Consider the following 14,073-nt stretch of genomic DNA (forward strand, 5'->3'; position numbering starts at 1 on the left):
TGGAAGTTACAATATCTTAGAAATGATCCAGTTGTCTGTAGCGTAGCTGAAGAAGCTGAACAGCTCAGCAGTTTTACATACAGCTGTCTCCTAGATTAGAGGAGACTTGAAAATGTCTTGAGGTTCATTCAAACACTTGTGGAAAAATGATTCTGAGTTCTGTTTGAATTTCTGCAATTTAGACTAACTCCATTTTGCTAAGATGACTGCGTTTGGTCATTACATAAAATGAAGATTTTCCAGTGGGTTTAAGGTTTCCCTTTGGGTTCACCACATAATCTGTGGAAAACAAAGACATAAACCAGCCTGACCAGCTATTAGTGAGGTTTCTGGCTCAAGATATTTAAGTTATTTAAGCCTACACTTCGTGGGTCGCTTTTCCTCATGCCATGTGGTTGGTAGCAATTTGCCTGTGTGTGAATTAAAATTAAACTAAAACAGCTGGAACTGTTATGCAGCAAAGGAGCTTGCTGTCCTTTAAAAGAATTGTGTGCCGTTGTACTGACAATGGGATAAATGCAGCCAGGAAGAATTTTCTTGGAACAGCAAAGTGATTTGCTTTCCAGGCAATTTCTTCACTTGTTTCATACAGCCCAGGCAAGGGGTGGTGCCAGGGATATGGAGAACATTTAGGAGATCAGAGGTGTGTGAGGGAGAAGCTGGGATTGTACGTCCTACCAGCTGTAACTACAACTACAATAGGGCTGGCAGTGACCAGGGCGCTGCGTACCCACTTGGAGCTCCCCTTTGGAGAAGTCCCAGGGTAATCGATTTAGCACTTGCTAGTAGCTTGGAGCTCTCCCTCTGTGTCTTTACTGAGCTGCATTGTTTGAGGCCTGCTCTGCAATTGAATGCTTTTTTGTTAATTTAAAGGATGCAAATTTAGGAAACAGCAGAAAGGTACCTGGAAGAGAGGTGCATGGGTAGGAGATCTCAGTAGTGTCACAACTGCTAGTAGTACCTTGCTAGCAAATGACCTCAAATTTAGAAGGAATTTTCTGCCAGAAGCTTAAAATTGAGTGTAAAAGCTGCAAAACAGCTTCTTCAGTCACAGTGTAAAAAAAAGTTTTTGAAATAATTGTTTATTTTTTTATTTATAATTTGATTTATATGATTCAAACTTAATATAGATATATAGGATAGTTCTCTGTTTTCTGTTGTGTTTACATTTTATTTATGTAAAACTATTGCAAAGAATGTAACTATAAAGCATAAATATTTTATGTACATGTATATTCATAAGAATACTCTCTTCTCATAGTTCTCAGGCAAAAAAATTTGTTTCTTTGGACTAATATTCCAATCTGGCTTGCCTTTGCTTAAAAAGAAAATAAACCAACTTACTGCCAGATCTCTCAGTAGTAATGAGTTAATAAAATATTAAAAGTAATAATGTAATAGGGCTGCTGATTGACTGTGCTCATATTTGGAAAGTAGTGCAAACCTGACATGGAAAGGAAGGCAACTTCATTGGTGTCATACGGCATCTCAATTTGCTGAGGATGTTACCTCACAGTTAGAAGGCTGTTGGATATCTGCTTGACTTGAGCACCTTGAATTATACTTAGACTAGGCTGCTGCTCTGAATCATTCCAGAGATCTGATTTGCTTAGTTGAATGAGGGGAATTGGGAAGATTGACTGCCTATGCCTGTAAGTGTTAGGTTGATGTCATGTGCCTGAAACTGGATGACATATATGAAGTGGCTTACACAGTTACAGTTCTCCAATGCTTATGGGCATTAAAAATTATTCAAGAAATGTTATTATATGCATTTTTTAGTAGGAATAAAATATAGTAACTATTTTATTACATTGTCAAGACACATATAGACATGCACGTAACTTGGCATAACTGTTATAGGTTGCTTTTGAAAATGAAAAATAGGCAAAATTCTTAGAAGATAATAATTGGCATGGTATCTTTCATTTCAGTGTAGTTTGTGTCAGTTCAGACAATTTGAATGTCTGTTCCAGGCTTTGGTAAATGGCAGCAGAAGTTAAGTTATTTTGGTATTCCTTTCATACACACACAGAGATGTTTAGATTCCGCAACCAGCTTGTTCTGCTGCTCTTCCCCACACAGACCCAGCATCTCAGAACTGGAAAGTCCCTTGCACTGAAGGAGCTACCATTGGTGTTGTGTTGCTGTCCCTCACCAAAGAGCACATGGATGGTCAGAAGGCTGCTGTTAAAGATCTCAACCTCACTTTCCATAAGGGCCAGATAACAGCACTTTTGGGACCTAATGGAGCTGGAAAGACTACAGTTATGTGAGTCTGACTTTTAACGCTGTTACTATCCCTCTGATCTTTGCTATACTTTTTCAATTTAAAATTTTGTGAACTATTTGCCGTGCCTTTTTTTCTTTCCTCAAATAAATATTTGATAAACTCACCAAAGCACATGGGAAGTGAAGGTTATATATCTATGACAAAAGGAATGTAATGAGTAGAGAACTGGGTCCTCTGTGCCACTTAAATCATGATGCGGTATCTCAGGAACACCTGAAGTAGGACTTGGCCATGTCTGATTGTGAAGTTGAACACACCTTGAAGGAATGTTCTTTTCTGGCAACCTGTATGTATTCATCACTTGTAGAGTGGAGTTTTATGATGTTTTTGTCCCTAGAGATTGCAGGGGACTTCTTTCTTGGCAGTTGACCAGAAACGGAAGTAATGAAATGAAAAATTGCCTTTAAAAATATCTTGACTTAGAAGTTTGTTTCTACCTTTCTGTTGGCTATAATCAGCTTTCATTAAACCAGTGATGCAAGATAAGACCTAGCTAGGAAATACTCCTCACAGAATACCCATGTGAAGAAGGAAACAACCATCTGTTAGATTTAGTTGGGTAAAATTTTGATTTTGCTCTGGAAGAAAGGGAAATGAAGAACTCTTGAGATCATGTTCAAAAAACAAAAAAGAAAACCCACCAAGAAAACAACCAACCAAAAACCCCCACCAAACCCATAAAGCCACCAAATGGAAAAAGAGCTAAACCAACCCCAAAACATTAGTGATGTTTCTTTACTGTACTCAACTGAATTGATGTTGCTCTAAGGATGCTGGAACCTGCCTCAAGAATGCGATGAGCTAATTTGCATGTTATCTTGCTGATTTTTTTTCTTTTTTCCTTTCCTCCTATCAGATCCCTATTGACTGGTCAGTACCCACCAAGCTCTGGTACCATCCTTGTTGATGGGAAGGACATACGGACCGAGCTGTCTGCCATCAGGACAGAGCTGGGTGTTTGCCCCCAGTACGACGTCCTGTTCAGCACGCTGACCGTGCGTGAGCACCTCCTGCTCTACGGCTCAGTGAAGGCTCCCGGGTGGACAAAGCAACAGCTCCATGAGCAAGTTAGCGGGTGAGCTTTCCTTCCATTTCTTGAAATTTGTCAGGTAAATTGGTAATGGCTATTGACTATTGCAAGCCACCCAAATAATAATAATAATAATAATAATAAAAAAGAGGCAAATGTAAAACTTGCAAAGAAAAAACAATGGAAACTGCACGGTTTGGTGAGTTTTTAATCACATTTCATGTTCTGAAATCATGACTTGAAAATAGATTTCCTAGTTTCTAACTCTTACTTGAATGTATTTGTGGTGGAACTGTCAATGCTTAAAAACCTGGTAAACAGCACCATCAAATAATGATGTTTTCACTGGAGTCGAGGTTGTTAGCCTTGTAGAAATTGCAGGGGTTCTGCCTCATGCTGTCTTACCTCTATGCTTGCTGGAGAAGCAGATAGAAAGAAAACTGCTGTGCTTGCCCTGAGTTTTTAGATAAATCAACAAAATGAGTTTATATATTTATTATCCTGTATTCCCTCACCTGCAGCAGAAGGAAGGTCAGAAACAAAATCCAGGTAAAGGTGGTGCTTGTTGTAATATTTTTAAATAGGTCACCTCATTTTCCTTTACGAAATCCAGGCTTGAAATGTTTTTAATAAGTCAAGAGGTTTAAAAATGAAAAATCCAATGGGATAAACAAGTCTGAGCTCTGACGTGAACTCAGAGGATTTGCCACTTGTCAAGTTAAAAACATTTGCCAGTGTTTTTGTGCTGATACTTCTTTGGTGTAGGACTAGATCTTATTTTTGCCTACTGTATATTAATTTAACTAGTAAATTGTACAAGCTGAGATCTGGTTCATTAATAGCAAACTATATTTATTCTACTTCAGGAATAAAAGGTATGCTTTCCAAAGAGTGTGACAGTGTAAATAGTTTCTGTTTACCTTCTGATTCATGCTAGACTCTGTGAAGGGCTGGGCATTTCCATGCTTCAGTGGAAATAAATGTCAAGTTGATGGTACTTCTTCCTAAGTGTACAATCAGGCATATGCAGAGACATGTGTGGGAAAGTGGCTTTCCTTTTTGGTAGCTATCATAAAAGCCTGTTACTCTTAAATTTTGATCTGAACAAAATTAGTTGTAGAACACTATGCTCTCCCCAGAAACAACAGAATTCCTTCTGTAGAACTAGAGACAAAACAAATTCAGTAAATGGTTTAAAATTGATGCAAAATAATATCTTGTATCTGGTGGTACTTAGACTGCTGAATTGTAATTCTAGCAGCAGTCTGTCATACTAATGGCACATAAGAACACACAGAACTCTGCAGGCCTTGCTACTAAGAACAATTATTTTTAAAGTTAACAAAGGCTTTAAAAGACTTCAGACAAATGAGAAAAGAATGAAACAAAAGCTATTTGTTAGCCAAAAAAAGTGAGCTTCTAGAGAGATCAAGAATAATTTTCCTCACTATATATCTGTAGAACAGCTATTGAAACCTGCTATCTTAAAAATGAGAAATTGTCTCAGGGTAAATGGCGTGGCTTACAGACTGCGTATTCACTGAAATGATTCAGGAGTCTGGCTTAGTAGTGTTGAGCCTTCTATGTCTTATTTGCCAAGCTGAGAGCAGCTGAAAGCTCTTAGAGCAGTGACTGGACTGCACTAGATGCAGTGGGATGAAAAATAAGTTAAAGGCCTTATAGTATTGCCTTTATTAATCATGTTTCCATACCATGCTCATCATACCATGATGTAAGATCAGCATCAGAGGGCAAGGGCTGAATTGGAAACAGCTGTAAGGTATCTCCCAGTCCTGAACAGAGGAATTAGATTAGTTTTGATTAGATCACACTATTCTACCCAGGGATGGCTAATTGATTTATTTCACAAACACGTGTCTTCTAAAAGAAAAAAAAAAAAAAAAGAGTGCTGTTACCTTACTTCAAATGACTACACCTTTCCTAAAATCTCAGGCTTCTCTAGTGTTCTTTAAGTAGCTTGAAAAACCTGAAGCACTGCCTGAGTTATGAAACTAGAAGTCTTTATCATCATTTAAAGGAGCTATAATCTGGAGTTTGCCAAAGTGGTTGGACAAGCTAGTATTTATTTTGTTAGCTTTAATTTTACATTTTCCTTTACAATGCTTATTTAGAATCTGTGCATCTCATGATGGTAAGCATTTATGCTTTGTAGGTAGAGAATTTTTTCCTATTTGTTTTTGACACCAAAGTATAATCTGTTAGAGGTATTAATTTTTATCACTTTGCATTTGCAATGACTTTTCAGTAGTTCTCTGAGTGGACAGAATATGACTAAAAAAAGCCATTTTCAAAATTAGTCCTATTTCTGGTACTCCTGTTTCAGAGCTCTGGAAGATGTCAATTTATCCCAACATCAGTACAAACCTGTTGGAGCCCTTTCTGGGGGAATGAAAAGGAGGTTGTCAATTGCCATCTCCTTTATTGGAAACTCAAAGACTGTTGTTCTGGATGAGCCCACCAGTGGAGTAGATCCATGTTCTCGCCGTAGTATCTGGGATGTTCTTCTGAAGTACAAAGCTGGTACAAAGTTTATCTGCATTATTTGCTTCTTATTATCTTTTCTGGATTTTCTTTTTTTTTAATAAATTTAAACTGGATAGTCAAAGTGTAGTCAAAATATTATCAGACGCTAATTACATCAATTTCTGAGGAAAGATTAAGTTGAACTTGGTATTTTTAAGGCAAGTCAAATGGCATGACAAGAATTATCTGCTATTGTCCTTAAAGATGCTGAATCTAAAAAGAGCTTGAGCTCAGTTCTAAATCCTGTCCTGCAGTTTCTCCCTTTTCTTCAGCTTCTCAAAATTGCTTTCTGGTTTCCATTTCCAATTTTGCATATACCTGTATATTGATGCTTATATATTTCTAATGAAAACATATTCATCAGTCAGTCTGCTACACTAATGCTAAAATTGATTGTGGGAAGCAGACTCTTGAGCTAGTGAGTACTCAGTTAGCTGTAATAACTCACATTGAATGATCCATTGAAAGAGATACTGATGTGATGTCATTTTAAGGAAATTCTTCAGCTTTTAAAACAGCTGGAGATTATAAAGCCTTAATACTGTTTGCTATGTATAAAACAGGGCAAAGCAAGTTTAGAGGTGAGTCTAACTGAACTGGTAATTCTGACAGCAGATTTTGTTTGTGTCCTGTAGTTAAGATTTGGAAGAGTTTGGAAAACATGTTTCCTTAAGGTGAAACAACCCTTGCGAGGGGTTTCTCTACAGACTAGGTTTTGTAGACACGTACCAATCTTTCTCATGCAGGTTGCACATTGATCTTTACCACTCACCATCTCGATGAGGCTGAGGTGCTCAGTGACCGCATTGCCATCCTGCAACGTGGCCAGCTGAGGTGCTGTGGTTCTCCCTCCTACCTGAGGGAGACGTATGGCCAGGGACACAGTCTAACGCTCATTAAAAAGGTATGTTAGAAATGTGCTGTACTGAACTGGTGACTGCCTGCCAAATATATTTTAAGGGAGATGTATGTGCCTTCCAGGAATATGTGGCATAGATTGTTAGAGAATCAGCAAAACATGTTTTTATTGGCTTCTTTGATTGTTTTGGGTGGGTGGTATTGTTTTTGCTATTTACATGAGCACAATGGCATCTTTGGAAATGGTGAATATCAGTATTTAGCTGAAGAGGGGCTTGTCTCACCATCCTTTATTCCTGGCAGGTAGTCTCTGTATCCCAGCTGTAATGCTGTTTCATCAGTGGATTTTTTCCTGCATGAATTCTAATTTAAGACCAATACTACTGGTAATATTTAAATTTTTCTGTATGATTATTTTTCTTTCTTCATAGCCCTCTGTGTTTGAAATCCAGGACCCTAAGCACATTGTTCAGGTCACATCTCTGGTACAGACCCACATTCCGGAAGCCTTCTTGAAAGAGAACAGTGGGACTGAGCTGACCTATGTGATACCAGAAAGGGCAGATAAGATGTCTTTTAAAGGTCTTTTTCAAGCTCTAGATCAAAGCCTTCAGCATTTACATGTGACCGGCTATGGCATTTCTGATACAACTTTGGAAGAGGTACTTGTAGTCTTTCTGTGTAATGACATTTTCTTGGTTAGAGAATCTTGATTGTATCTTTTATATTGCACAATTTCTTGTGAGAAGCATGTTTTCGAAAAAAGAAAAACAACAACAAAAAAAGCAAGCAAGGAAAGAAATAAAACCTCCCAAAGCAGATAGAATCCATAGTTTTGCTCTACCATTGATTTCAGCACTCCCTCTACTATGACATATTTTTCATTTAAAAATCTAATGTGAAGACTGAACTGTGTAACCCTTAAATGTTTGTTTCTTCATTAACTTCAGGAAAATGTAATGTGTCATTGACTTTGTGAGAAGCACTGTTATCCTAAACCCATAGCATTAGAACAAGCTTTGAACTTTCAAGTCTGGTGGTTCAGCTTAGGTGGCTTTTTGGACAGAAAAAAAATTGCTAAGAATACTTTCCAAGTTACTAGTTCTGAAGCTTAGGTGAAGCATGTGATGAAACATCTAAAGAATATTTTTTGTGTATACTGAGAAAGTCTGATGTATTTATACATGAACATATATACACACATATATGTAAATACATACATGTATATTTACTAAATGGGTCAGAGGAAGAGAGTCTGTTATGCGTCTTCATCATTCTGAATCTTGCTCTGTGTAAGTAGCCATATAAGCAAGAGGTTATTTCCCTTGGACTCTTTTTAGCCCATCTATAATTTCTAAATAACAAGATTCCCTATACCACTATTATCCAAGTACTGTACTATAGATCCTTTAGAAATATATTTTTTTCACTTCAGGTGATGATGGGAGACTAATATCTCCTATCATACAGAGTTTACGAGTTTAATAAATATATTATTTAATGTTATGAAGTAAATTACATTTCTGTGATACAATTCTATAAAGCAAGTAAAAAATTATTTAAAGGTTTTTATGTTCTTATATCAGATGATTAACATGGTAGAAGGAATAATATTGTTCACTGCTAAACATTATAGATTGGGAAGTAATTTTGATTTGGTGTTGCATCCCCAATTGTTACAGCAATTTCCAGAACTTACATGTATAAAGTAAATGTGAAGTTGTCATGGATATGAGGAAGATTTCTCAGTGAGCTGAATCTGTGACTCAGCTGAGAGCTTGATTTTAACTGTTTTGTCAAGGGGAGGTTTAAAAGCATCTTTAAATGTGGTATTAGGTATTAATGTATCATTCTTCAGCCTGAAGATTTAATGCATTAATTTGGGCTGATGTCTGTCATCTCTACATTTCATCATTAGTTATCATTACAACCTCAATTCTCTATTCTCTTATCAAAAGCCTCTTTGCATTGGCAACTAAAAGGATAGCACATAATAGCACTATTTAATCTATTCAAGCAATTCAATCTGGAAACAAAGAACTCTGGCCTTAAAAGAAAAAATGTGTTGTAATTTTTTTCCCTTTCTTTTTGTTCTCTTATACATTCATCTTTATTCTTTTTCAAATATGAGGGGCACTCACACTCTCTAAAAATCGTATTCACTGAGGGAAAATGGACTTCGTTTATATTTCAAAGGAAACTCGTAGTTCCAACAAATCAGTTTGTGACACCTTTAAATCTCACTATATTATATTTGCTCAAATTTAGGCTTTAGATATCTTTTCCAAATATTTGTATTTGTGTGTTTTATAATACTTGTAATCCAAAGTGCTGGTAGAAATGAAAGGAGACTAGAAGGGTAGTTAATTAAATTAAGCATATACTAAGAGTTCTCTTGGTGATGTTGTTTCACTTTCTGACAGCTCTGGAGATTTTAAAGCTTATTACTTGCTTGCTTTTCTTTGAGGAGAGAACAAAACAATTGTAACAACTTTTCAAAATAAGATTTATCAAAATTTCTTAATTGAGTACTGCTTTTAAATGACCTGAGAGTTTACACTGAGACTTTCCAGGGAAAGCCATATACTTCCTTGAAATGATGTGCACCTTCTAGTGAGATGCAAGGTGCTCCAACAACTTCTGGTGATGTCAAATCACATTAATCTATTTCACTCTAGTATTGCTGTTTGGCCAGACTTGTTTCCTCAAGGACAAAAAGTACTTTTTGTCCTTGAAGAGGAAAAGTCCTTGGTCAGATATAGACTTGCTAGTCAAAAGAGAAATTAAATAGAATTTCACAGAGCATTCTGAGTTGGAAGGTACCCAAAAGAGTCGTCAAGTCCAGGTCTTAAGTGAATGGCCCATATGGGGATTGAACCCACAATCTTGCTGACACTAACACTGTTCTCTGTCTAACTGAGCAAACAGGAATTGCTAATGCATGTGGGGAAAGGATGCTCTGCTGAGGTCTAGAATACGCCTTCATTTAGATAAAGCAAGAATATACTGTCTCTGCTATGGTGCCTAATCCTGACTTCCAGACCTATGTGTTTCAGAGGGTACTTACTCTGCTAATAATGTTAGGCTAATACCAGTTCTGTCCACAGTATCTGATGCAACATCAGGTGAATTATCACATCTTCTGTACAATGTAGTCCCTAATGATTCCCATTCTTAAGAGGATGTTCGAAAGCTGCATACCATGGGGAGGAGTGAGCAATGGTATCAGAGTATTTGTTAATGAAGCTACAATAGACATAGGACGTATTAGAAAAGAAAAGCATTTGGTGGGTGTGGTTTTGTTTGTGTTTTTGGTTTTTTTTTTTTTTTTTTTTTTTTTAAGGTATAGCTACATCCTCTCTACAGTGACTTAATGAGATTAAATAAGAAAATGTGTCTGCAGCTATTTTGACACTGAAGTAAACACATGCAGCAATATTTTGTAGTGTAGGCATTGTCCTAACCACAGAGGTGTAGTTACTTTCTGGTTTCACTGAGTGGTTGATGCACTGGAAGGACAGGATGCCCTCTGGAGGGAGCTAGAAAGGATCAAGCATTAGGCCCATGGGAGTCTCATGAGATTTGACAAGACCAAGTTCATGGTGCTGCACCTGGATCAGGGCACCACCCAGTATCAACTCAGGCTGGATGATGAACAGATCCAGAGCAGCCCTGCCCAGAAGGACTTGGAATTGCTGGTGGATGAGAGGCTGGACATGAGCTGACAAAGTGTGTTTGTAGCCCAGAAAGTCAAATGTGTCCTGAGCTGCATCCAAAGCAGTGTGGGCAGCAGGGGAGGGAAGGACAGAGGGAGTGCCCCTCTACTCTGCTCTGGTGACACCACACCTGCAGGGCTACATCCAGGTCTGAAGGCCTCAGTACATGAGGTACAGGGACCGGTCAAAGTGAATCCAGAGGAGGTCATCAAGGTGAATAGAAGGATAGAGAGCCTCTCCTGTGAGGAATGGCTGAGTTAGGATTGTTCAGCTGGAAAAGGAGAAGGCTTTGAGGTGACATAATTGTGGCCTTTTAGTACCTGAAGGGAGTCTGTGAGACAGAGAGGAAGTTTTGCAAGAGCATGCAGTGACAGGGTGAAGGGGAGTGGTTTTAAATTAGACATTAGGAAGAAATTCTATTTTGAGAGGGTGGTGAGGAACTGGATCAGGTTGTCCAGAGGAGCTGTGGATGTTCCCATCCTTGGAAGTGTTCAGGACTAGGCTGAATGGAGTTCTGAGGAATCTGGTCCAGTGGAAGGTGTTGTCCACCTCAGAGGGGTTGAAACTAGATGATCGTAGAGGTCCCTTCAAAGCCAGGATATTCAGTGATTTTATGATTCAGTTGTTACAGTTTAGTTAGGTTTGCTTGACAGAATTTGTGTTCAGAGCCACCAGCAAGCAGGTCCAAGAAAACAAATTGGAATGTGGCTTTAGACTGTCAGGATCTGCCTCCAGGGTCTAATACAGAAATATCAGGCCAGAAATTTCTGGACTTGGAGTTGTTAATGGCCAAAGTTGTTCCCTGAAAGCTGGCAGGTAACAAATGCAATCAATAACCACTGTTAAATGGCAATTATATTGACTAAGCAAAATATGGTTTTTGTAACAGTCAGACCTTAGACAGTCAAGAAATATCTTTCAAGAGCTATAAAGCGCTTCACATTGACTGGTTTTTATTGTCTATTGTATGAGCTCCTTGGAAACAAGGAATTTTTTGTTATAGCTGATATCAGGTTCGTTTGTGGGAAGAAATAAATGGCTTCTTAATGATTTCTGAAAGTTGCACTGTGGGCATAATCTGTCCTGCAGTTCAAACCAAACAGAGAGGAAAAAGCAAAAGAAAACTTTCATCAAAACAAAGCAAAAATTGGTTGTTATTTTTCTGTTTACCTTGAGATGCTCATGGTACCTTTATTTCCTGTTTGTTTTTTTTTGTTTTGTTTTGTTTTGGTTTTGTTTTTGTGTTTTTTTTTTTTTTTTTTTCCTTTCTTTTTATCTGAGTTTCTTAGATCACTCTTTAAATTGCAGTTCAGGTTAAGATAAGAAAATGTTAATTGTGTTTTTAGTTTGAGGTTACAGGAAGTGGGGAGTGTGTGAATAAGGCTCACTATGAAAGCCATTCCAAGCTTCTGCAAGGCTGAGGTACAAACGAATGAAATACATGGCTATGAAATTCAAGGGGCATTATGTGGACAGAAATGTGAAAGAGTTTTAAGCAAGAAATAGTAGCCTGAACACAAATCTATTTGGCAAAGTGTACCATTTAAATAGATGTCATGGTTTTGAAGTTGGTGAATTCTGCTGGGTTTTTATAATTTTAACTCTAAGTCCCTTCTGACATGTTTTTCCCCACTTAAGAAAATTAAATCCTTTCAATTTCAATCTAGTGCATGTTTTTAGATTGTTGCTTTTATAAAAAATAATTTCAGGTTTTTTCACAGTGATTTTAGGTAATAGGATCCTATCATCTCTACCCAATTTGGGGTATGCACACTCATGTTTTGCTACAAAATATACATTGTTGCCCAGTTCTCTCTGTCATGTTAGTTTTACAAGACTTTGTTCACCTTGGCTGTCTCTGATGATTGCCTTGTACTTTAAATGTCTTTCAGTATCGTTATTGTCCATGTGCTTGCACATATCTAGGAACCTTTCCTGAGTGTCCCTAGACACTGTGAATTCCCTGGAATCTGTAGGTTCTCAATTCTGTAGGATATTGTGTATTAGATTTAGCCATAGTAGTACAATTAGAACTCTCTGGTAAAAGTTCTAGTTTTGCCCATAGGTTTCTAGCTGCAGCATCGGAAGAGAGTTAAGCTGTTTCATTGGTAAAAACTGCTGTAACTGAGTTCCAACACATACCATGGCTTAGGAGCATAAAAAGTCAATCGAGGGCAGACAGTCTATTGAAAAATCTTTGCAGATAGTAGTGTTTATCGGTCAGCAATGTTTTTCATAGGTGCTTTTTGCGTCTATTGACATTTATTTAGTTTCCCTTATCCCTGAGATTTTCATTGGAGAGCTTGATTAATTTTATAGTCATATTCCAGCAAGGTGGTTACAGCAGTCAGTAGTAATTTTTGACAGTCTGGATGGTTTATGATATACATATATAATAGTTTTAGAAAATGGATTCTAAATTACTTTTTTCTACTGTCATGAAAGGTTTTTCTGAAGCTGCTTCAGGACTCAGAGAAGATGCCTTATGTTCCACGGGCAACACACCTGGACCATAAAAATGGTGCTGAATCAGTCTGTAAGTAAAAAATGATGTGCCTTCTGAAGCAACTAGATTTATAAAGATCAATAATGCAAATGTAAGCATGCACAAAGTTCCCAAAGTTGAGGAATGCTCAAGCAAATGGAGAATACTGCTTGCTACCATCTGGTAATTTTTTGTGTGTCTGCCTTGGGTAGTAGCTTTTTATATGTCTGCTGTGATTTACCTCTATCACTTCACACAGTCATCTTCCCACACTTCTGTGTATGTGCACACGAGCATTCTCTCACTGTAGCAGCACTGGCTTACGGATTCATCCCAGTCCCTGGAAACTAATTATCCTCTTCATCTCATACTGAAAATGGATAAATATTGGAGACATATAACACAGATATAAAATCTCTAGGCTATTAGAAAAGTACATTCATGTTCATCCATATACAGTTCAAAAGGAAAAAAAAAAAAAAGCTGGTTCTCCTTGTAGTAGGAGATCATTCGTCTTCTTAAGTGGCATATTATTTTAGGTTCCTTTACATCTTGTTCTAAAGAAAAATGCTTCGTACTTTCTCTTTTTCTGCCTTGCAAACCTGGGATGAGGTCCTTGTGAACAATTCTGAAAACTCAAAGATTTTTTTTCTTTGAAAAATTCTTTTTATAAGAAGAATCACTAGTCATCACTAATGATCATTACAAAATCCAAGACTCAAGTTCTCTAATGTCAGTGTCCATCAAGCTGATTAATGTTTTTACATTGGTTCTGGGACTTTCATGCTTCTATTCTTATTCTGTTTCTTTCTATTTGAAGATTGACATTTACATTATAGTTTTCTTTGTTTAGATGTCAAGCATTTTCTTCTATGTGCAGTACTTTTCATTTTGTCTCTATAAAGTACAGGCACAGGGAAGTCTTGATCTGTCGACCTTTAATGTTACAGTAACAGAAATAACAATTTTTAGCCAAGCTTTCTTTATTTGTTAAGATAACTGCAGTTGGATCTGCCAATAATAAGTAATCATTGCCAATAATGGTGGCCTAAGGTGAGACCTTTTCTTACAAAATGCAAGCTTGAATAGAGCACTTTTTCCAGAGAGTTTGTTTGCTGGGCTATTCCAGTTGCTCTTGAATCAGTGA

General features: G+C 37.4%; 1 protein-coding gene across 1 annotated transcript in view; it reads left to right on the forward strand.

Annotated features, from left to right (window-relative positions):
* Nucleotides 1-14,073, forward strand: part of ABCA13 (ATP binding cassette subfamily A member 13) — a 173,374-nt gene that overhangs the window by 69,725 nt on the left and 89,576 nt on the right. Inside the window, exons 30-35 of the mRNA XM_066326804.1 lie at nt 2,086-2,272; nt 3,150-3,368; nt 5,668-5,864; nt 6,614-6,771; nt 7,157-7,387; nt 12,887-12,977. Of these exons, the coding sequence (XP_066182901.1) occupies nt 2,086-2,272; nt 3,150-3,368; nt 5,668-5,864; nt 6,614-6,771; nt 7,157-7,387; nt 12,887-12,977 (1,083 nt within the window). The remainder of the gene's footprint in view (nt 1-2,085; nt 2,273-3,149; nt 3,369-5,667; nt 5,865-6,613; nt 6,772-7,156; nt 7,388-12,886; nt 12,978-14,073) is intronic.

The sequence above is a fragment of the Sylvia atricapilla genome, chromosome 1 (assembly GCF_009819655.1).
Source record: "Sylvia atricapilla isolate bSylAtr1 chromosome 1, bSylAtr1.pri, whole genome shotgun sequence".
Lineage (NCBI taxonomy): Eukaryota > Metazoa > Chordata > Aves > Passeriformes > Sylviidae > Sylvia > Sylvia atricapilla.